Source organism: Lithobates pipiens, unplaced genomic scaffold (assembly GCF_037356315.1).
Source record: "Lithobates pipiens isolate NorthernLeopardFrog02 unplaced genomic scaffold, aLitPip1_a1.2 Scaffold_13, whole genome shotgun sequence".
NCBI classification, from domain to species: Eukaryota; Metazoa; Chordata; class Amphibia; order Anura; family Ranidae; genus Lithobates; species Lithobates pipiens.
This window is the reverse complement of record NW_027507718.1, coordinates 261024846-261049792: the sequence shown is the minus strand read 5'-3', so window position 1 is coordinate 261049792 and position 24947 is coordinate 261024846. Positions and strand designations below refer to the sequence as shown.

At 42.6% G+C, this 24947-nt stretch overlaps 1 protein-coding gene across 1 annotated transcript in view; it reads right to left on the bottom strand.

The window, feature by feature from the left end:
• The window catches only part of LOC143974822 (melanopsin-B-like), a 243179-nt gene that overhangs the window by 80023 nt on the left and 138209 nt on the right, over positions 1-24947 (bottom strand). The window contains exons 2-3 of the mRNA XM_077476563.1: positions 6526-6665; positions 1746-1879 (exon numbers count right to left, since the gene is read on the bottom strand). Of these exons, the coding sequence (XP_077332689.1) occupies positions 1746-1879; positions 6526-6665 (274 nt within the window). The remainder of the gene's footprint in view (positions 1-1745; positions 1880-6525; positions 6666-24947) is intronic.

Genomic DNA, 24947 nt, shown 5'->3' with positions numbered 1-24947 from the left:
CCGCCACCACCACCTAACAGTGGGATAGTCTTAATGGGGCATTGTTAAATATCATTTGCGCATTCTGCACAGAGTGAAGAGTTCAGGAGTTTGCTATGTACAGAATGCAAATATCAGAAGTGTGCTGTATACAAAATGCAAAGATCAAGATTGTACTACATATAGAGTGCAGAGTTCAGGAGTGCACTACATACAGAGTGCTGCTTTTATGACTGTGCTACGTACAGATCGCAGGGATCGGGAATGCATATATCACAGGACAGTTTACAAACCTCCTCCAGTACAGAGCTCTCCTTCATCTCTAAAATAGTCTCTTCTCCACCTACATAGTATCAGAGAGAGGGTCTGCTACAGAAAATCAACTTCAACTTACAGTAGGATTGCAATGTTAAGTGGAGAGAGGGGGCATTAGTGCAAAGAGAAGGGATAGGGGATGACATTGGTGCTAAGTTAATGGGGCATTGGTGCTAAATGGGGGGGCAATGTGCTAATTTTTAACTTGGAGGAGAGTGTGAACATTGTTGCTAAGGGAGGGGGTATTGGGGGGGTATTGGTGCTAAGTGGGGGGAAATGAGGGACATTTGGGATGAGTGGGAGAAGCAGGACATTGGGGATACGTAGATGAAGAAGGGGGATGAAGAAGTGGGGGATATATGGGAGGAGAGGAGGGACATTTTGGATAAGTGGGAGGAGAGGAGGGACATTTGGGATAAGTGAGAGGAGAGGAGGGACATATGGCATAAGTGGGGAGAGAGGAGGAACATTGGGGATAAGTGGGGGGAGAGGAGGGACATTGGGGATAAGTGGGGGGAGAGGAGAGACATATGGGATAAGTGGGAGGAGAGGAGGGACATTTGGGATAAGTGGGGAAGAGGAGGAACATTGGGGATAAGTGGGGGGAGAGGAGAGACATTTGGCGCACTTTATAAAACTTTGCACTTTATGTATATTGATTTACTATACTATATATACGGCATATAGTTTGATAACATTAGTGGTGATTTGGTACAACAGTTAGATAGGGGCTAGTGCGGGTGAAAATAATTTGTATATAGAGAAAAAAGGTTAAGGGCAGGGTCCTTACTTATAGATACATGTATGCACCTGGAGATGTCTGTTCAATGGCTCTGAGGCCCGTTTTTGAAGGTAAGGTAACTCCACAGGTTTACCTAAAGTAATTTAAAATGTTTATTCCTATATTTAACCAGCTACATTTCTAACCATTGTTAAGAAAGCCACAAAGCTAACATACCTGTGTTTGTATTTCATCTAGATGGAACTGTATTCCGCCATCTTCATGACGTCACATTCAGAAGCAGCTTTTTGATGCAGGCAAATGGATGGAGTGCCAGTGGCAGTCCAAGAAGCTGCTAAAGAAGAAAGGGGTGACGTCAGAAGATGTCGGTAAGAAAGGCATTCACAGAATAAAAATAGTTAATTCATAAAACATGACTGACATATGACCAATAATTTCATAAATAATGAATTTACTAGCAGAATGGCCAGAATCCAAAACTGATACATATCAGCTTAATTGGTTTGTAAATTAAAACTGTATTAAAAGCAGAAGTATGGATGCAAGCAGCATAGAAGGAGGTAATTCATGGTGATAGCTGAGGCTATGTTGTGAACAGAGCATACAGAATAATATATGGCTGTAGTACAGCAATTAGTAACTCACTAAAAACTGAAAGTGATGCATATATATGTATATTTGTCATATAAATGACAAAATGAGTTAGTACCTATTTCTCCAAGAATCCATTGGCGGTTGAAGCTGTTCAGAAAACATATAGGTGCTTGGGTGGATGACATGAGCAAGTCACTCACTGCTAAATTCATTATGAAGTAGTTTGCGGCTGTTCTTAACTTCTTGTTACTGAAAATGAAATGAGAACTAAGAAAGTTACTTAATGATTTGAAACGTAGACAGCTGAGTTTAATCATATCTCAAGACCCCTTTCTTTAACCCAGTGTGACTTAGAAAACATGCCTGTGAGGTGAAGTGTTAGCCAAGTCCTACATGACAGCTTAAAGTACAACTTCAGGTTATTTGCATTGAAATGTCACTCACTCTGCACCTGAGTATTGTCAGTTCACCAAGTTTTAGCTGTCTTAAAACATAATATATGTTATTAAATATGCCAGAAATGAAAGAGAGTAATTTGTATGAATATATAATGCCATGTTTTCTAATCCAGTATGCTGAGTATGTAGCATACACCAAAAAACTCTTCCTCCGTATCTAGCTAAATGTTTAAGCTGAACTCCAAACATGAAGTAAAATGAGTTATGAGTAACTTAACGCCCACCATTGATTAATCTGAAATAATTTTTAGGATCTGTATTGACAAGCTTTGGGTTATTGAGCAAATGCAGCTTACTTTTAGATGCGTTCTGCTTGCATATAACATCAGTTTAAGATGCTTTTTAGATCACTCAAAGTTTGTGCAGCATTTGCCTACTTCTGGAGCTGCAACAGTATGCTTTAAAATGCTTTTGCATTTCATTTGACCTACAGTATATAAGGAAGATAAATAGTTCCCACATGAACAAAAGGTTGCTGGGATGTATGCAACTTGTCCTGTATGAATGTTACTGAGAGGGGTTCCCTGGCTGGAAAACTTTGGAAAAAACAGGCTGCTGCAGAAAGGCGATAATGATTACTCTTTATTGGATACATATGCAAGTAACACGCGCTGCATGTGACTTTTGTAGCCATTATCATTTTGATCAGCCTAGAGTTCAGCTTTAACAGCAAACAATGTGAAACTGTTTTCTCTTCTAGTAAATCCCTCATGCTATGTCAAATGTTAAAGACGATGCACTTGTAGGGATCTGCTGCCCTCTGACTTGTTAGATGCTTCCTGTCTCTGAGTTGCTGGCTTTGGAACCCTGTTGAAAGTCTGAGGACAAATGTCCTGTCCATGGGAAAGTTATTGGATTTCACTATGATCAGAAGCAGAGACTATTGTGCAAGTATACCTAAGGGAATAATAGTTTAACTGCAGCTGCCCACAGCTTCTTGAGTGTGTATCTAAATCCATGTGACGCAGTACCAGATAGCTAGGTGTGCTACTGTTTGTATGTAGTGGTCACCTTCCAGTATACTAGTAGGTAAAACTGTTTATTGTAATAGAATTTATGTACAGCTCCTGTTTTTTTTTTTTGTTTTTTTTTATCGAACATGATTTGTATAGGTACAGAACATAGCCTTTGGGCATTCCCCGGCTAACAAATAGAGCTAACACAAACTGTTAAATAATACAACTTAAAAACATTCCATAAACCATGCGCTTGGCCCTTCTAATAATTTTTTTGAAGGATTAAGGGATTACAAGGAGATTCCTGCTCCCTCTCAACCAACAGAGTTATACATCAGGAGAACATTTACTCATAGTTGGATTTATACCCGAACTAATGAAGCACGAGTCACCGCAAAGGAGTAAAACTGTATATATCTTTGGCTAAACCATATAAGGGGTGAATAGATTCAGTCCATGGACTCCTGAGCATCTATTGATTAGACACTTCAAGAAGGACAGTAGGGACTGTGGCTGATTTCCACTTGAACACTATCGCCTTCCTGGCATAAAATAATAGGAGACCCATAGCTCCTGCTATTTTATTTAACCCTGTACTTTCTGGTCTGATACTTTGTTATCTGACCCACTCTTCCACTTGGCAAAGGTTCTGGAAATCTTATTTACCTACAGGTTTGACACAATATTCTGTTTGGGGAGGGCCATTTCTCATAACTTCTTAACAACTTGCAGACCACCTGCCGTCATTATACGGCGGCTTTTTGAAGTGGAATGCCATTCTAATTGCAGCAGCTAGCTGCCATAACCCCAGTATCCTCTTCAACAGCGAGTGGTCTGCTTTCAGATAAAAGTGGTCTCAGCGGCCGATTCCCATGCGAGATTCACTTTTATCGGGGGTGGGAGGGGGTCCTCCCGCCACTATGGTGGTCTCTGCCATCAGTAGTGGCGGAGAGGATCGGGTCCTCTCCCCTCACAGGCTGGATGCCGAATGAGCGAAATATGGCCCCCGCTCGGCTTCACACCATTGGATGGCAGAAGCGACATCAAATGTCACTTCCGCCCAATGGTCTTAAATTGAAGAAAAATGTTTTTTTGCAAAAAACATTACATTACATTTTTTTTTTTTGCATTTTAGTGTAAATGTTAGATCTGAGGTCTTTTTGACCCAAAATCTCACATTTAGAGGGTCCTATCATGCTTTTTTTTCTATTACAAAGGATGTTTACATTCCTTGTAATAGGAATAAAAGTGACCCAAAATTTTGCGCTTGTAAGACCGCTACGCAAATATGGTGTGAAATAAAGTATTGCAATGACTATCATCTTATTCTCTATGGTGTCTGAAAAAAATATATAATATTTGGAAGTTCTAAGTAATTTTCTAGCAAAAACAAAACAAAACGTATTTTAACTTGGAAACACCAAATCTGAAAAACAGGCCCGGCCCTTAAGTGGTTAAAAGAGGACTACACACGATATACACTAAAAGCCATAGTAGAATTTTATGAACATAGGAAAACACCAAACTCCAGGCTTCTTAACTTATTGTAGACCTCTGTGCTGACTCATGGATTATTTTTAACCACTTGGGATCCGCGCTATTGCAAAATGACGGCAATAGCGCGGACCCACATTTTCGGGACTACGTCTATTGACGTAGTCCCGGTTACGAGCGGCCTGCACGCCCCCTGAGGGGCGCGCGCGGCGCGCTCTGTGATCGGCGAGTCCGTGAGACTCGCCTGATCACCGATCCGTGTAAGGGGTCGATCCCGACCCCTTATCACGTGATCAGCTGTCAGCCAATGACAGCTGATCATGTGATAAAACGGAGCCGGTAATCGGCTAGTATTCCTCCTCGCGCTGACAGCGCGAGGAGAAAAAAAAAAAGCCGATCGCCGGCGGCCGTGTTCGGGACATCAGTCCCGATCACGGCCAGCAATTTAAAAGGACACCTGCCCCCTGCCAGTGCCCACCTGCCACCCGCAGTGCCATCCTGAAATAAAGTAAGTGCCCCCCTGTCAGTGCCACCCAGCAGTGCCCATAGTGCCCACAGTGCCACCCAGCAGTGCCCACAGTGCCACCCAGCAGTGCCCACAGTGCCACCCACAGTGCCACCCAGCAGTGCCACCCACAGTGCCACCCAAAATCTGCCTCAGGTGCTGCACCCCAGTGCCGCCCATCAGTGCCCAGCAGTGCCGCCCATCAGTGCCCAGCAGTGCCGCCCATCAGTGCCCAGCAGTGCCACCTATCAGAGCCACCTATCAGTGCCACCTATCAGTGCCCATCAGTCCCATCTATCTGTGGTACCTATCAGTGCCCATCCGTGCCACCCATCCGTGCCACTTATCCGTGCCACCCATCCGTGCCATCTTATCTGTGCCCATCTTTGCCCATCAGTGCCGCCTTATCTGTGCCCATCGGTGCCGCCTTATCTGTGCCTATTAGTGCCGCCTTAACTATGCCTATCAGTGCCCACCAGTGCAGCCTATCAGTGCCCACCAATGCAGCCCATCAGTGCCCACCAATGCAGCCCATCAGTGCCCACCAATGCAGCCTATCAGTGCCGCCTAATCAGCGCACTTCAATGAAGGAGAAAAATGACCCGTTTGCAAAATTTTATAACAAACTATTAAAACATGATTTTTTTTTTTTTTTTTTTTGCATCTTTTTTTGTTTGTTTAGCAAAAAATAAAACTCCGAGCTGTAACTAAATACCACCAAAAGAAAGCTCTATTTGTGGGAAAAAAATGATAAAAATTTCATTTGGGTACAGTGTTGTATGGCCGCGCAATTGTCACTCAAAGTGCATCAGCGCTGAAAGCTGAAAATTGGTCTGGGACTGAGGGGGGTTTAAGTGCCCAGTAAGCAAGTGGTTAAACGACAATAGGGGGTGCATTATGAAAGATAACACAGAGACACACCCCCTAAAAAAAAGAGCTCCTGGTGTCTTGTTAAATTTTTTTGCTTATTTAATTTCTTTCTTTTGATTCATTTTTGTGAAATGTTGCCTAATTTAGCTACAGTTCATTAAGCAAAGAGAAGCAAGCTGAACAATACAAAAAAAAGGTTGATAGGCAGACATTGCAGACAAAGATACCTACCCAAGGTTTTTCTCCAAACTACATTAAATGAGACATCAATATGCATTACAATTTACATATTACAATATAACTGTAAGTGAGAGTGTACTTCTTTCTGCTATCAATAAAAAAATTGCTGTTCCTTGGCAATAATATACACGACCGGTTGACATACAGCCCATGGTCTCTGGATACATCACATAGTTTCTGACAGCCAAACGTTAGTGCCGAGGGTATGTGATTTTCAGTTAGCAGTGAGGTAAGAGGATCAAAAAGCTATTTCCTTTTAAATAGATGATTCTGTACTATACGTATGGGCTTGTAATACATTAATGCATATTGATAGGATTGTTTACATTAAGCCGATCTCCTTTACATTACTGTAATGATGTTCTAATGTACCTATAGAATGCATAGAGAACAAGAAGGTTTCCGACCACACCAACTGAGCCAATAATAAGAATGCAGCTTCCAAATGTATGGAGTATGTGTTCAGGAACATCTGGCAGTAAGATCTCCCTCTTGGATGAAAGCTCCAATGCCTGCAATATAAAGATGAAAGAAGAAATAGAATTAGATGTGTAAACACTTAAAGAGACCCTTTCACCAGAATGAAATCTAATTTTAAACACTTGCAACAGTAGTGCACATTGTGTTATCATGGAGTGTTTTCTTCTGAATGACTTCCAAATACTTAAAATTTCCTAAGGATCTAACTCCCCCAGGAGTGTTCAATTTCACTCTGTGCTGTCCTCAGTTATAACTACCCCTCCCTATTCCGAAGTCACTTCTGTTTTTGACAGTGGAAGTACAGAAAGAGGGATTTTGCAGGGGTTATGGTGGAGGTTGCAGTAGCTGGGCCATAGGTGCTGTGATACATGCAGCTTCTCAGTTGTTTTTGTTTCCGAGGGTCAATCATGTGGCTAACAAGATATACATGATAGAGCTCCTTTACAGTGAAATTAACTGTATATGTGGGAAGTTCACAAAGCCCAAAAAAGAGCTCCTGGTATATACAGAGTCTCTCTAATCAGAGCAGATACTGTTAACCACAAGGTTGAACTTTTAAAAACTTAGGCTGAGCAGCTGATGTAATGCAGCACTGATAGTTCAGCTACTGTATGCTTTTCCTCAATAGTCCCGGCTGTCAGTCTCTGTGGCGATACAGCAGTAATGTAGGAGTAGCTAAGCTGCAGCTAAAGCTAGTACAGAACTGACATGTCTGTTTTAAATTATTTTTATAAAAATTTTCACATTTAAAAAAACTTACATACTTTGCAAAACAATTTGCAAACCATTCATGATAATATGTTTTCAAGGTACACATAAATCCGTAAAAAATTTTTTTACAGTAGGTACTTGAATGGATCAATCCTTTAACATACGTTTAGTTTAAAAAATAGATCTACACCGCAGTATATCCTCTTAATTCTCCTGGGCCATCTAAGTTACTAACTATCTAGAAAAAAAGGAAGAGGGGACAATAGAGGAGAGGGGAAATAGGAAAAACCTTGAAGCATGCCCATTCCCCTATCTCCGTAAAAAAAAAAAAGGGGGGGGGAAGAGGGGGAGGGGAAATTATCTATCCCCTATAGACTACATTACCCCATTATAGACCATAATATTCTCTTCTTACCCGTGACTATTTTTCCTGCTTTCAAGGTATAGAGAGGAGGAATTCCTCTCCCTCTATCCCGATTACCGTCCTCCTTTAATTTGTGCAGAGGGGGGAGGAAAGGAGAAATGAATAAAAAAGAAAAGGGAGGCTTAATTATATTCCCATCTGCTTCATAGGGCGGGGGGATGGAGAGAGGACATCAGGGGACCAGCCCCTGGGTGCTCCCTCCATTCCCCATAATTCCCAAATAAGTCAGGGACTGTTTAAATTCTAACCATTTCTTCCAGGTATCCCGAGATCTTATTCCTACTCCCTTTTGAAGGCATATTAATTCTTCCACAGTCCTCATTCTATATATTTCTCTAAACCAATCCCTTATCCTTGGTATTTCCTTTATTTTCCAATGTTTCAGGATTACTACTTTCGCTGCATTCAATAAAAATGGATGAGTGCTGCTCTATACTTAGAGCCCCCAATCGCATGGAACAAACATTTCCAAGGATCTAATTCTATTTCTGTCCCATCAATCTTTTTAATGATGTCTAGCACTTCTTCCCAATATAACTGGATTAAGCTACACTCCCACCATATAGGAGCATGGGTTCACTCCTTCCCACATTCTCTCCAGCATAAAGGTGATAGGTCATGATTTATTTTATGCATTTTAGATGAAACATAATACCATTTAGTCATTCATTTATAATTAATTTATTTTATCCTTGTGTCCATTGAGGTGGAGTGAATATAGTCCATAACTTTTCCTTTCAACTTTTCCGGAATAGGTTGGTTCAGTTCTACTTCCCACCTCCCCAAGGGACACATTATCCCATCATCCATAGAGGTTATCAGCATCTTATATATTTTAGAAATCCCCTGTCTACTTATCCCCTCTTGGTCAATCAATCTTTCCGAAGGGTTTAAGCTTTTAACTGAATGGAGGGGTTTAGGGAGGGATTCTACGAAATGTTGGAGTTGTCTATATCTCCACCCATCCCATGATGTTGTACCGTATTTCTTTTGTAGCTCCGCTAGTGAGCACAAAGTGTTTACTTTAAGTACATCTCTTAGTCTTAATTGATCCATATGGGTCCATTTTAAATACAATGTATTTTCTTTCCCCGGGGGAAAGTAATTATTTCCTGTCAAGGGCATCAAGGGGCTATTTTTTTGCCATGTTGTGCCTTTAAGTACCATATCCCATGCTCTTAATGTTTCAGTTGTGATTGGAGCCGTTTCTCTGGGGAGACCTCTGTACTTCATTGGAATCCAGATGGTTTGACCCAGAGCAACATTACTCATATTATCTTCCAGTGATACCCATTTTTTATACGGGCCTTTATAGACCCAGTCCAGAATTCTCCTCAATACTGCTGTTATATGGTATTTCTGAAAATCCCCCCATTATCCTTAGGTCTACTCATTATTTTATAGAAAATACGACTGCCTCTCCTATTCCATACAAATTTCTGGATCAGATATCTAATAATTTTAAAATAGGCCCCTGGGATATTAATCGGGAGTGAAAAATATATAGGGCTTTTGGAAGGATCGTCATTTTAATTACACTTATCCTACCAAACCAAGACAATCTATGTGCGGGATATCCTTTTAGGTCTTGTTTAATTTTATTCAAAAGAGGTAGGTAATTATTCTGGTATAAGTCTACTATCGATGCTGATAGAGACACTCCCAAGTATTTTAGTTCCTTTTCTTTCCACACAAAGGGGAAGAGAGCTCTAAGTTCCCTTCTCTCCCTTGGGGGGACATACGCATTTAATATCTCAGTTTTCTCCCTATTGATCTTAAAGAGGAAGTAAACCCTTCCAAACAACTTGGACCTATAGGTAAGCCTAGATTAAGGCTTACCTGTAGGTCCAAGCAATATCTCCTAAACCTATATGGTTTAGGAGATATTTGCCCGAAAATGGGCACCGCTGTCTACGGCGCATGCGGGAGTGACGTCATCGCGGCTTCGCCGTATGGCAGCGGCGGAGCTGCGAGACGCGACTCCCGTGCGCATGCGCGGGAGTGACGTCATCGCTGCTGAGCCGCTGTGATTCGTCGGAGCTGCGAGACGCCACCAGCAACATGGATGCGGCGGACTACAGGGGACAGCGGCGACTTCGCTGGCTCCTGTGTCAGGTAAGTGACACATAATGAGCTACTATGCGATGCATAGTAGTCCATTATGCTTTACCTTTGCAGGGAAAAAAAGAGGAAGTAAACCCATCAGGGTTTACTTCCTCTTTAAAATTCTAAACCGCCCCATATTCATCCAATTCCTGCAGGATCTTTGGAAGTGATTGCTTAGGATTCGTTATATAAAGCATAATATCATCTGCAAACGCAAATATCTTATGCTCTTGCCCTGAGTCATCTATTCCCTCAATTTCATTGTTTGCTCTTAGGGATACCAAAAGGGGTTCCAAAGAGAACACGAAAAGTAAGGGAGAGAGTGGGCATCCCTGGCGCGTCCCGTTGTAAAGCCTAATTGTGTTTGATGAAGTTCCATTCACCTGGATTTGAGCTGTGGGGTTGGAATATAGAGCCTCTATCCACCTGAGCATTTGTGGGCCAAGGCCAAATTTATATAGTGTCTGCAGCATATATTCCGGATCTATCCCATCGAAAGCCTTTTCGGCATCTACTGACAGGAAGAGGGAATATTTATTCCCCTTTTTTGCTTCATGCATTAAGAGGGTTGTCCTTAGTATATTGTCCCTTGCTTCCCTACTTGGGACAAAGCCTGCCTGATCCCTCTCTATGCAATCTGGCATATACTGCTTCAATCTTTCGGCCAGAATCCTTGCGTACATTTTTACATCCTCATTAATCAAGGAAATTGGTTTAAAGCTGTAACATAGTGTTGGGTCTTTCCCTTCCTTTGCTAGGATTGTTATATAGGCCCCCAAAGCTTCCTTACGTATCTTCATTCCTCCACCAATGGAGTTCATATATAGGTGAAAGTAAGGTGTCAGGGATCCTATAAACTTTTTAAAATATAATGATGTATACCCATCTGGCCCTGGACTTTTCCCACTCTTGCTGTTTTTAATTGCCTTCTCTATCTCCTCCTTAGAAATATCACTATCAAGCTTACTTGAATCTTCTTCTGTTATACTTGATAGTCCTAGCTTCAGAAGATACTGTTCAATTTTATTTCTTCTATTTTGTTTATCCTCGGAGTCTTGGCTATCGCTCACTTTATATAATAACTGATAGTATTCTGATTTTCTTTTACTGATATCTCTAGTTGAATGTTTCATCACTCCCTTTTTATCTTTAATTTTTGTGAAGTAATTAAAATTTCTTCTAGGTTTAATTACCCCTGCCAGTAATCTCCCAGGTTTATTGCCAAATTCATATTGCCTTTTAGCTGACTTCAAAAAAACCCGCCTGGTATCCTGTTCCAGCAAGTCCCTCAGTGCTTCCCGCTTTCCTATTAATTTGACCATGACTTTGTTATCATTTAGCCCTTTATGTAGCTGTTCCAACTCCTGAATTTCTTGTAGAATCTGTTGTTTTTGCATTGTCCATATTTTCCTTCTCTTAGCTGCCTCTGCTATCAATCTCCCTCTCATATATACCTTATGGGTTTCACACAGTACAGTTGGTGCAATATTCCCTACGTTATTTTCTTTAAAGAATAGATTCATATCTATTTCTAGAACCTCAAATATATTATGATCATATAAGAGAGATTCATCTAAACTAATCTTAGCCTATTCGGTATGTCTTCTAAGTCCAGGGTAGCCATAACCGGGGCATGATCAGAGAGGGTTATTGATTTCACTTCCACTTTCCTCAACCCTTTTAAAAGCTGGTGATCCAGGGAGATATAGTCAATTTGTATGTAAAATCCTTCCCCCTAGGATGCACAATTCTCCATACCTCCACTAATTGCTGCTGATGTAAGTTTCATTTTAATTACCTGAAAATATTTTCCTTCTTGGCGTAATGATGGAGGTTGGGTATCCAGAGCAGGGTCAAATACAAAGTTAAGATACCCTGCCATAATCACCCCTCCCTCCTTAAAAGTTTCCAGTTTATTCAATACATTTCCAAAGAAGGGGCAAGGGTGAGATGTAGGGCAGTAGATATTAACTAATGTATATATTTTATTGAACATGGAACCTTTAATGAATAAATACCTCCCTTTAGGATCCAATTCCATAGCATTTAAAACAAAGGTGGTTGTTTCTATCGAATCCTTTATCTATCCCTCTGGACCTCTTGTTGGGGCAATATCCATGGAACCAGGTTGGGTTATATTTGGAGTTCAGACCACCACTATGTGACCATTTAACCACTTTCAGACCGGACCAATTTGCTGGTCAAAGACCAGACCACTTTTTGCGATTCGGCACTGCGTCGCTTTAACTGACAATTGCGCGGTCGTGCGACGTGGCTCCTAAACAAAATTAACGTCCTTTTTTTCCCACAAATAGAGCTTTCTTTTGGTGGTATTTGATCACCCCTGCGGTTTTTATTTTTTGCGCTATAAACAAAAATAGAGCGATAATTTTGAAAAAAACGCATTATTTTTTACTTTTTGTAATAATAAATATCCCCCAAAAATATATAAAAAAACATTTTTTTCCCTCAGTTTAGGCCGATACGTATTCTTCTACATATTTTTGGTTAAAAAAAATCGCAATAAGCGTTTATTGATTGGTTTGCGCAAAAGTTATAGCGTTTACAAAATAGGGATAGTTTTATAGCATTTTTATTAATAATTTTTTATTATTTTTTTTTTTACTAGTAATGGCGGCGATCTGCGATTTTTATTGTGACTGCGACATTGTGGGGGACCCATCGGACATTTTTGACACATTTTTGGGACCATTGTCATTTATACAGTAATCACTGCTATATAAATGCCGTGATTCCTGTGTAAATGACACTGGCAGTGAAAGGGTTAACCAGTGGGTGGCAGTGTAGGGGTTACGTGTTCCTAGGGGAGTGTTACTAACTGTGGGAGGGTTGGGCTGTCATTTAGTGTACACTGATCTCTGCTCCAATCACATGGAGCAGAGATCAGCGTCACTAGTTGCTAGGCAGAATGGGAAAATGTTGTTTATACATCATTTCCTCCATTCGGCCGCTCCGTGAGACGATCGCGGGGATGCCCGCAGCGATCGAGTCCGCGGGTCCCGCGACCGGACTCACGGGGGTCCCGACCAGCGCGGGAGCGCGCCGCCGGCGGCGCGCTCCCGATGGCACGGCGGCAACGAATATTGGACGTATGCCTGCCCGTGCCATTCTGTCGACGTACATCGTCGTGCGCTGGTCGGGAAGTGGTTAATGCATGGCAGGTCTAATTTGATACAAAATTCTTTCCAGTCCTCTGGAAATCGCAGGGTAGCTGATATTCCTTGATTTTTAGCTATTAAGCATGCAGGAAACCCCCATCTATAAAAAAATCTTCTTCTCTTGTAATTGATTTATTAGGGGTTTCAGGGCCCTCCTACGAGCCAATGTCTCCTGTGGCAAATCGAAAAAAATAAACAATGTAGCTCCTTCATATTTAATAGAATCAGGGTTTCTCGTACCTTGCTGCACTTGTTGTTTTATTTCATATTGGGCAAATCTCACTATTAAATCTCTCACCATCGCAGACAGTGACTTTATTGTTTTTTGTATTCTATGTATTCTATCAAAGACTATAGGGGATGTTGCTTCTTTTTTCATTATTTTATTGAACACTTCACGGATCACGATTTTCATAGATTCTGGCAGCCCGCAGATTCTTACGTTGTTTTGTCTATTCCTATTTTCTTGATCTTCCAACTTATATCTGATATTCCTCATTTCTATCCAATCCAACTCCGCCCTCTCCCGCAGTTCCATGATAGCTTTTTTATGTTCTTCTAACTGTACTTCAGAACTGACATGTCTGGAAGTGATAGTTGATGGTTGCACAAACTCAATACACGTTATGTAATCAGCTTTAGTAGCGTGCAATTTAAGAGGTAGAGACCAGTCAGGCTTGAAATAGCCTGCAATTTTGTGGACACACGATGCACACTGTATTAACAGCTTTTAGGCTGCAATTTAAGTAAATAGTAGGCAGCTTTTATTGTGAAATAAAAATTATAGTGTGTTATTTTAGAGACAATAGCCAGAAATGTTGCACATGATTGTTGCACAGTATGTAAGCAATTTCTAGACCACAAATTAAGAGGGAGACACCAAGCAGGTTTTATGCTAAAATAAAAATTAGAGTGCAAAAATGTTAAATAAAAGCCTGAAATACTGTACAGGCTCAATGCTTACTATGTAATAAGCTTTATTAGGCCACAGTTTCAGAGGCAGTGGCAAAAAAGGTATATACTCGAGTATAGGCCGACCCGAATATAAGCCGAGGCCCCCAATTTACCACAAAAAAACTGGGAAACTTATTGACTCATGTATAAGCCGAGGGTGAGACATGCCTGTCCATTCCTGTGTGTCCGTCCATCCCTGTGTGTCCGTCCATCCCTGTGTGTCCGTCCATCCCTGTGTGTGCAGCCTTGTGTGTCCAGCCTACCTGTGTCCCGAGCCTGTGTCCCGAGCCTGCGTCCCGAGCCTGTGTGCTTCTGCCATGCCAGGATCGCCGCTCTTCTCGTCTGACAGACGGCGTCGGCGCCTCGGCGGCCATTCCACTGTTCAAAAGCCACGCCTCCGTCTGTGATAGGCGGAACACTCAATTTCCCAGCAGTCTGTGTTCCGCCTATCACGGACATCCTCTCATCCTCGTCCGTAGTATGAGGATGAGCGGATGTCCGTGATAGGCGGACCACTGACTGCTGGGAAATTGAGTGTTCCCGCCTATCACAGACAGGGAGGCGCGGCTTTTGAATAGTAGAATGGCCGTCGTCTGTCTGCTCGACGCGCTGATCGGGCAGGCAGACGGCGATGACTCGAGTATAAGCCGAGGGGGGCACTTTCAGCCTCAAAAAAGAGGCTGAAAATCTCGGCTTATACTCGAGTATATACGGTAATCAAGAAATACAAAGCAGAGTCTAATATTTTACAGAATATAGCCAGAACATTATACAGTAGATATGCTGTAAACAGGTTTATTCTTTCACAAACAATATTGTACAGTCGATGCACTGTATGTTAGCATATTTTTAATGCCCCGAATTCTGGGGGATAGACAAGGCTTTAATCAAGAAATAAAAATGAGACTGTGTTAATTTACAGGAACTAGCCCAAATATTTTAAAGTCAATGCCTTGCATATAAGCAGCTTTTTAGACTGCGATTTCTGAGGATGAGATGAGGCAGGTTACAATCAAGAAATATTAGTGAGAGAGCATTATTTCACAGAAAATATCTAGAAATATTGTATGGTTGATGCATTTTGTGTAATTGCCTATTTCTTAGGCAACAGGTTGAGAGGGAGAGATGAGCCAGACTTTATTCAGGAAATAAAAATGAGACTGAATTATTTTAGAGACAACAGCTAAAAATATTAAACACTCACTGGATAGTATGTAAGCAGCTTAATTAGGCTGCTATATAAGGGGATGACTAGGCACTTTTTCCAATAAACAAAAATTATAGTATATTATTTCAGAGAGACGATAGACACAAAAGTCTTTGTATAAGCACTGAAATAGGCTGCCACCAAACTTACCCTAGAGCAAACAGACATTTTATACCTGAGGCCCAGCTGTTGAAACATTATGGGGCTTATTTACTAAAGGCAAATCCACTTTGCACTACAAGTGCACTGCAAGTGCACTTGGAAGTACAGTCGCTGTACATCTGAGGGGGACATGCAAGGGAAATAAAAAAACAGCATTTTTGCTTGTACTTTATTGGATGATAAAAATCAGAAGAGCTTCCCCTCATTTCAGATCGTCCCCTCAGATCTAAAGCGGCTGCACTTCCAAGTGCACTTGTAGTGCAAAGTGGATTTGCCTTTAGTAAATCAACCCCTGTGTGCGGCATTCTTACAGTGCCTGATCACCAAAATAGGCTGCAAACTTTGGAGGACCAGCTGTGTAAACATTATACAGTATGTGCACCTTTACAGTGCCTGATCACCAGAATAGACTGCAAACTTTGAGTTGTAACATAGGACTTACCCTACAGGAAATATTGCACATTTTGAACATGAAGCCCAGATGCAGAAAATATATGTATGCGCCATTATGTCACGATTTCCTCCTCCTTGTATTATTGCTAAAAACTGAATGGTAGAGACTCATTCAGGTCGACTCTATTTAGTTCCAAAAGTAGAGGGGAAGTCACCCATGCTACTACTCGAACACAGTTCCACTTAGACCCCTTTCACACTGTGCCGTCCATAGTGTCAGCTGCAAAATGCCGCTATTTTTAGCGGTGGTTTACTGTCAGATTTGCCCGTAATGTGCCACAATAGCGGCGTTATGCTGGCAGTATAGCTGCGCTGCCCCATTTATGTCAATGGGCAGGAGCGGTGGAGGACCAGTAAACGCACCGCTCCAAAGAAGCTGCTGGCAGGACTTTTCCTGATGCCCTGCCAGCACAGCGCTCCAGCGCGAAAGCCCTTGGGCTTTCACACTGGAGACAATGGAGCAGCTGTTTAAGGGCAGATTGCAGGCACTATTTTTAATGCTATAGCGCCTGAAAAAGCCCTCAGTGTGAAAGGGGTCTTAGGCTTCATTCCCACAAGGTGGATCTGCTGCCACGGAGTTCGCCTCTGTCCGCCAGCTCAGCGGGAGATCTCTCTGCTGATCTCCACTGAGCCGGCGGATGACAGGTCCATCTCTGCTCACTAAACGGGGAGGGGCTTGTTGAGCACCGCTGGTTGCTATGGAGAGATCAGACGAAAACGGACAGCATGTCCATTTTCATCAGATCTTACGTGATCCGATAGGGATGGATGCGAACGTAGGGCCATCCATCTGATTTTAGCGGATCAGACTGGGTAGGATGTCAGCGGACATGTCACTGCTAACATCCATTGCTCCATAGACTAACATGGAGCGCCCATTCAGGTCTGACGACAAAACTGACAGGCGGACCTGAACGGTCCAACAGTGTGAAAGGGACCTTACTGTATGTAGCTGAAACTGCAACAGTGTATTGCATACATAGTGGCCACATAGTTATGTAAAGGTAATAGATTATTTAGGCCGGCTTGACCCAAACAAACTAATTAGATTCACAGCAATACAGGAGCTCTACTTTAACACTTTTAGGATAATGCCAGAAATAAAAAGAGGCAAGTCAGTAATATATACAAATAAACATGGTGGAAGGGGAACAAGCAAGTGCAGGGGGACTTGAGGAAAGTTTAAACCTCTTAATAAACTTGCACAGCTATGAATACATTAAGGATAGGTAAGACTTCCTGTTTTGCAATCCATGTTTTACTCATTGCTGTTTGTTATTTATGATGTATAATAGTGTTCTGAAAGTCATTGCTTAAGTGTCACTACGTGACCATTGATCCATTGAAGTGTCACATTTTCTTATTGAATGCTGGAGGTCAAAATCAATGTGTTTATACACTAGCATACAGCAATATAGATTCAACTGTTGTTTAAAATACATTTGTAACTAAGTAAGATAAGTAAGTAAGATATGTATAAAAACAAAAATCAACAACAGTTTGATAGAAAACTCTAGAAACATTACAAAGTAAAAATTTGTCAACAACATATTATACACTAAATAAAGTTTTTTTCTGTAATAATTTCACATTTGAATGCACATTATTTTTTCTATATGCGTAGGGCGGTTGTGTATATATTGTATAAACACACATAGCAGGTAAGACGCTGGAGTGCCGGGGATGTATCAAATAGTGCCCCCCATCAGATAGTGTCCGCCCTGTACTGCGCTTGCGCAGTAAGGAGGACAAGGAGAAGCCAAACGTCTCAGAAGATAAACGGCACCTGCGTCCAGGTTCAAACCCCACCATCCAAGTGGACATAGAGTTAGAATAAAAAAGAGCCGAGCGAATCATGGCCGTGCCCCGAAGCGTGGCGAGCGAAACGAGGGGCCTGTTACTATTGGCTACCGTATGTCCACTTGGATGGTGGGGCTTGCACCTGGACTCAGTGCGCAGGCACCGTTCTTCTTCGGAGACTTTAGGAGTCTCCTTCTCCTCCGTACTGCGCAAGCGCTGCGCTTGCGCAGTACGGGGCGGACAATATCCAATGGCCGAACACTTTGTGACAGAACACTGGCACACTGAGGGAGACACAGGGGACAGTCGGACATATATGGCTATTTATTTATCTTGGCATTTTAGCTTTTGGATTATGAAGGAGTACAAGTGGGCATGAAGAAACACCACAGCAAGTGATTTAAAACAAGCAAGTTTTGCCAATCATTTATACTGTATGTGTATCACTGGGGAGTGAGACTCACCTTTTTGAGCGGTGAAGCACTCTTGGTCCCTAATTGAAGTGTGATATCTGCACTCTTTGTTTTTTTCTACACCAATCACAACACTCTTATCTATTTGTAGGACTGTTTGAGACTTGCTAATAATAGAGAAACTTAAGTATCCAGCGCCTCCTGAAATCTAGGAACTTTTGTTTATGTTATTTTGTTGATTGTTATATAATTAAAGTGGTTCTTAAGGCAGAAGTTTTTTTTATCTTAATGCATGCTATGCATTAGGATAACAAACCTTCTGTATGCAGCAGCCCCCCCTCAGCCCTTCTAATACTTACCTGAGCCCCATCTTGATCCAGCGATGTTGCACAAGAGCTTCAGCTGTCTGGGGACTCTGCCTCATTGGCTGAGAGAGCAGTGGGTGCCATTGGCTTGTGCTATTGTCAAAGTCAGTGAGCCAATGAGGAGAGAGAGGGGGCTGGGCCAAGCCGCGGCTCAGTTTCTGAATGGACACACAGAACAGCAGGTCGGCTCAGGTGCACCCATAGCAAGCTGCTTGCAGTGGGGGCACCCGGCAGGAGGGAGGGGCCAGGAGCCCTGGCAGGGGACCTGAGAAGAGGAAGATCTGGGCTGCACCAGTGCACATTGCAGGTAAGTATAACATGTTTGCTCTTTTTAAACAAAAAAATAGGAACTGTAACCTCTTAGGGCTGGCGCTTCCCATCCCTTTAAGAGGTTTATGATGCTGGGAGGTGGGCGCAGCTTATGATCACATGACCAACTTGATTGGTTGTCACATGGGCCAAAAACTCCCGATTGCAGGGAGCGATCAGGAGCTTTCAGTTGGGAGCGATGGTAACTGTGCTGGCACTGGTGTAATGGGAGCAATTCACGCAAATATTCGGCCCCTCAGCACTAAGGACCAGACGCCGAGAGGCTGCATATTTGCATAGGGCTGGTGCCAAGGGTTTAATATCACTTTAAGGAGGCTGCAGAAATCTAGTCACATTTATTTTATGGAGTTGTAGTCATTTATAAATGTAATTGTGGTTAACACTATTTTTTAGATACACTCAGTTTTACTTTAACCCCTTCACTCCAACATAATGCAAATATGCTGCCTTCGGTTTGAGGGAGTGGTACTGAGGTGACGCAGGCAGCTGCACGCATCACTCCAGTACCGTTTTTTTGAGTGGAACTTTCCTGTCCTAACAACTGATGTGGCTAAACAGCCGCTCGGCTGTTATTACAAGCAGCGGGAGGGGATGACCCCCGCCACCTTCTGAAGCTCTCCTGGGCTCTCCTCTCCCATTGGGAGGCCTGAATGACCAGCTGGCACATCCGCCGGCTGGCCAGAGACCTGAACAAAGCCAGAATCAGCTTTAATCGGGTTTCTGATCTAGCAACTCAGGAAGCGAAGTGACATGACATAATTTCCGGTTTAATGAAGACTTAAAGGCACCAAATGTAAAAAAATTTACAGTATTCAAAACTGTCAAACTTGGTGTTGTGAATTTTTTAAGTGCAAAGGAGGGATTTGGGGTCTTATAGACTACAGATCCCTCCATAAAGAGTACCTATCACTGCCTATTGCTGTCACATTCCTTGTGACAGCAATAAACATGATCAGAAAATGTTTTCTTAAGGGACAGTATTCATTTTTTATTTTTTTTAAAGTGCCCCATCCCTCCATGCTTGCGCAATTCATACCTAAGTGGCTCCTGCAAATGTAATTAGTGTTCATATCACACATGTGAGGTATCGTCACAATTGTTAGAGCAAGAGCAATAATTTTAGCACCAGACCAACTCTGTAACTCTAAACTGGTAACCTGTAGAAGTTTTTAAAGTGTAGTTTATGGAGATTTTTAAGTACCGTCATTTGTCGCCATTCCGTGAGTGTGTGCAATTTTAAAGCATGATATGATGTTAGGTATCTATTTACTTAGCATAACTTCAACTTTCACATTATGCAAAAAATTGGGCTAACTTTACTGTTTTGGTTGTTTGTAATTCATGAAAGTCTATTGCGGTGTACACACGTTTGGACATTCCGAATCCTGGGATTTATTTCCGATGGATGTTGGCTCAAACTTGTCTTGCATACACACAATCGCACAGATATTGTTGGAAATTCCGAATATCAAGAACGCGGTGACGTATAACACGTACGACGAGCCAAGAAAAATTAAGTTCAATAGCCAGTGCGGCTCTTTTGCTTGATTCCAAGCATGCGTGGAATTTTATGCGTTGGAATTGTGTAAACGCGATCGGAATTTCCGACAATGGATTTTGTTGTTGGAAAATTTGAGAACCAGCTCTCAAATCTTTGTTGTTGGAAATTCCGACAAAAAATTTCCGATGGAGCCTACACACGGTCGGATTTTCTGACAACAAGCTACCATCGAACATTTGTTGTCGGAGATTCTGACCGTGTGTACACGGCATTATTCTTCCAAAAAAAAATTGCATTTGAAAGACCGCTGTGCAAATACAGTGTGACATAAAATAGTGCAATATTGCTATTTTTTTCTCTAGGGTCTCTAAGTAATTTTCTAGCAAAAAAAAAAAAGGATTTTAATTTGTAAGCTACAAGTGTCATAAAAAGGCTTAAAGGAGTTGTAAAGGTCGGAGGTTTTTTTATCTTAATGCATTTGATGTATTATGATAAAAAACCTTTTGTGTGTAGCAGCTCTCCAGCACCCCCTAATTACGCACCTGAGCCCCATCTCTCTCCAGCGATGTCCAAGAATGTCTAAGCCATCCGGGACACTCCTCCTGATTGGCTGAGACACAGCAGCGGTGCCATTGGCTCCCACGGCTGTCAAGCAAAGTCAGTCAGCCAACCAGGGGAGAGAGGGGACTGGGCTGGGTCGGGGCTTCGTGTCTGAATGGACGCATGGAGCTGTGACTCGGCTCAGGTGCCCCCATAGGAAGCTGTTGACTGTGGGGACACCAGATAGGAGGGAGGGGCCAGGAGCAGCAAAGAGGGACCCGAGAAGAGGAGGATGCACAGAGGAGGTAAATATTTTAAGTATGTATGTTTGTTTGGTATGTAAGTATATAAGTAGGTTTGTTATTTTATTATTTTATTATTTTTAAACAAGACTTTACAATCACTTTAAGCATTAAGGGGTTAAAGGAATTATTATCAGATAAGGCTTAAAGCACAGTGCTGTAAAGGATATATTATAAACCTTCTAACCTGCACCTTGTGTTTTTTTACCTGCATAAGATATGTATTATTTATATAATTTCATAGTGTTGTATGCTGCTCTATGTACACAGCTTGTAGTAGAGTACAGCTTCACATTCCAGCATCTGAAGGTTCCATTTGTGTGCAAACATAAGGGGTGGCACTGCACAGGTTAATGCATGACCTCAGTAGTCAGAGAACTAACACTTCCTGTGAAGAGACTATATACCCTTCAACCCCAGGGTGTCTCGGTATAATGCTCTGCATGCGAGAACTAAATGGTAATTAAATCTGAATTAGACACAAAGAGTCAGAGCAATTAACAGAGAGCTCGCCATGCAGTTTCATATCATTATCACTCTCACATTTGTGATGTCACACAGAAGAAATGACAAGCCATGCATTGGATGATGCGTGGCTCAACTAGAACAACAAGTTGCCTACAATTCACCCTATTTTAACAATTTTTTGAATCATTGATCTATTTTTTGGGGAATTGTTTCCATGGGAGGTTCTACCCCTTGGGGATCCTCATTTGGTATTTTAATCAGGGAGTTTGGATATTTATGCTGGTATATTTTTTTGTAATTTTGCTATTTTCTTATGGAATACATATTTGTAGAGTAACTCTTTAGGGTGTGTGTTTATATCATTCCATTTGTTATTTTCTTTTGTTCTTTATTTTGATTACACCCCCGCAATTTATGCGGTGAGTACTACTATTTTGCCATTATAGGCAGGATTCCCATATGTTCATATTTTGTAACAACAAGTTGTCTGCCCTTAGGTTCTCCTATATCCATGTATTAACCAACCTAGCTTGTCCCTATCAGTCTTGAACAAAGTGCATCCGCAACATGTGAGCCCATCATTCTAAGGCAAGGCAAACAAACAACACACAGAATATAACTACAGTAATACCTAGTTAAAACTATGAAAACATTTGAAAGTTTATGATGCCTTTAACCACTCCAGCCCTGGCGTATAGTCATATGGCGCCCACAGATGGGATCTCCCATCCTGGGTGGGCGTCATATGACGTTCTCTGATTCCCGGCCGTCTAGGGACCCGGTACGTGTGCTTGACGGCCGTGACGTCCGCCAGGCACCCGCGATTGCCCGGGAACACAGCAGGACCATGGATCTGTGTATGTAAACACACATATCCATGTCCTGTCAGTGGAGAGGAGACCGATGGTGTGTTCCTAGTACAGAGGAACACCGATCGGTCTCCACCCCTTGTGAGTCCCTCCCCCCACAGTTAGAATCATTCCCATAGGGAACACATTAACCCCTGCAGCGCCCCCTGGTGTTAACCCGTTCCCTGCCAGTCACATTTACACAGTAATCAGTGTAATTTTATAGCACCGATCGCTGTGTAAATGTGAATGGTCCCAAAAATGTGTCAAAAGTGTCTAATGTGTCTGCCATAATGTCGCAGTCACGAAAAAAATTGCAGATCGCTGACATTACTAGTAAAAAAAAAAAAATGCCATAAATCTATCCCCTATTTTGTAGATGTTATAACTTTTGCACAAACCAATCAATAATCGCTAATTACGATTTTTTTTTACCAAAAATATGTAGAATAATACGCATTGGCCTAAACTGAGGAACATTTTTTTTATTTTTTTTTAAAAATTGGATATTTATTATAGCAAAAAAGTAAAAAATATTGTGGTTTTTTTTCAAAATTGTCACTCTTTTTTTGTTTATAGCGCAAAAAATAAAAAACACAGAGGTGATCAAATACCACCAAAATAAAGCTCTATTTGTGGGAAAAAAAGGACGTCAAATTTTGTTTGGGTGCAACATCGCATGACCGCGCAATTATCAGTTAAAATGATGCAGTGCCAAATCGCAAAAAGTGGTAAGGAAGGGGGTAAAATCCTGAAGTGGTTAAATAAAACCTGTGGTTTTCAACACAAGGAAAGAAATAGGCTTGCTTTATAACCCCCATCTCTGCAGCAGCTCCCCAGGAGAGCTAAGAAAATATTCAGGTATGGGTAGAGCCGTCTTTAATATTGATCGGACCCTGGGCAAACATTTTATTGCCCCCCCCAGCTATACTCAAAATAAGTTTACTGCAGCAGATCAGATAGCGATTGTGATTGGCTGCTAGAGGTTACAGAACATCATTTACGCTTGCTGATTGGTTGGTAGAGGTTACAAAACATCATAACCTCTACATCAAATTGTGGGTGTGGCCAAACTGCACTAGCACTGAGGGGTGCACTACATAAAGAGTGCATAGTTGAAAGGTGCGATATATAAAGGGTTGAAGGGTGCACTATGTACAGAATGCAGCATTCAGGGGTATGCTAGGTACAGAGTGCAGGGAATGCGCTATTTACAGAGTGCAGAGTTGGGGGGGTGCTAGGTGCAGAGTGCAAGCTTGAGGGGTGCTCTATGTGCAGAATGCTGGGTTGAGGGGTACGCTAAGTGCAGGGTTCAGGGAAACACTATGTGCAGAGTGCAGGGTTGAGGAGAACACTAAGTGCAGAGTGCAGGGTTCATGGGTGTACTAGAGAGTGCAGTGTTCAGAGGTGAGCTATGTACAGAATGCAGGGTTAAGGGGTCTGTTATGTGCAGGGGTGAGGTGGGTGCAGAGTGCTGGGGTAAGATAGGTGCAGAATCCAGGAGTGAGGTGGGTGCAGAATGCAGGCGTGAAGTGGGTGCAGATTGCAGGAGTGAGGTGGGTGCAGAGTGCAGGGGGTGAGATGGATGCAGAGTGCAGGAGTGAGGTGGTGCAGATTGCAGGAGTGAGGTGGGTGCAGAGTGCAGGGGGTGAGATGGATGCAGAGTGCAGGAGTGAGGTGGTGCAGAGTGCAGGAGTGAGGTGGTGCAGAGTGCAGGGGGTGAAGTGGGTGCAAAGTGCAGGGGGTGAGGTGGGTGTAGAATGCAGGGGGTGAGGTGGGTACAGAGTGCAGGTGATGAGGTGGGTGCAGAGTGCAGGGGGTGAAGTGGGTGCAGAGTGCAGGGGTGCATAGCCCCCCCCTCGATTCCAGTACAGAGCTCCACACTCCACTCCCCCAACTACAAAGCAAGGCTCTCCTCCCACAAAGCCCCCCCATTCCAGTGCAGAGTTTTCCTCTGTCCAAAATGCTACTCACAGCATGTTGTCCTCCGATGTCCGTGCAGCATGCCAGTTCCAGAGGCAGCTTCCTCTGTGATTCCCAGCCCCCTTTCTCCTCTGCTCTCATAGATCGTGTGTGTACCAGAATGATCAGATCAGCCGCCGGGAGAGGAGCACTGTCACTTGGAAATACAGAAGCAGCCAGCATGCGATCAGCACCGGAAGTGGCCAAACTCCGGCGAGCAGCATGGGGCTCAAAGCGCGGGCAGTGCAGGGCCCCCAAAAATTACAGGGCCATTGACAGCTGCCCCTTTTGCCCCACGTTAAAGATGGCCCTGGGTATGGGAAAGTGTGCAATTAACTCTCCTTTCTCTCATGTGTCAGCACTACTGCCTGGTGATTGGCCTAATGCTGAAACATAGAAATGGGGAAAGAGTCCTCAGCCCCATCTAAGCTCCGATTAAAGTGACCCAGGGCAGAATAGTGGCAGGGTAGTGAAGAAAATGTATTGCCATGGAAGGAGGCACTGAAATGCGTACCTGTTTTTTGCTCTCCATGGAAAAGGCACAGGATTGTTTCAGATTTAAGCCAGCTATTCTTGCAAATCGGTAGAC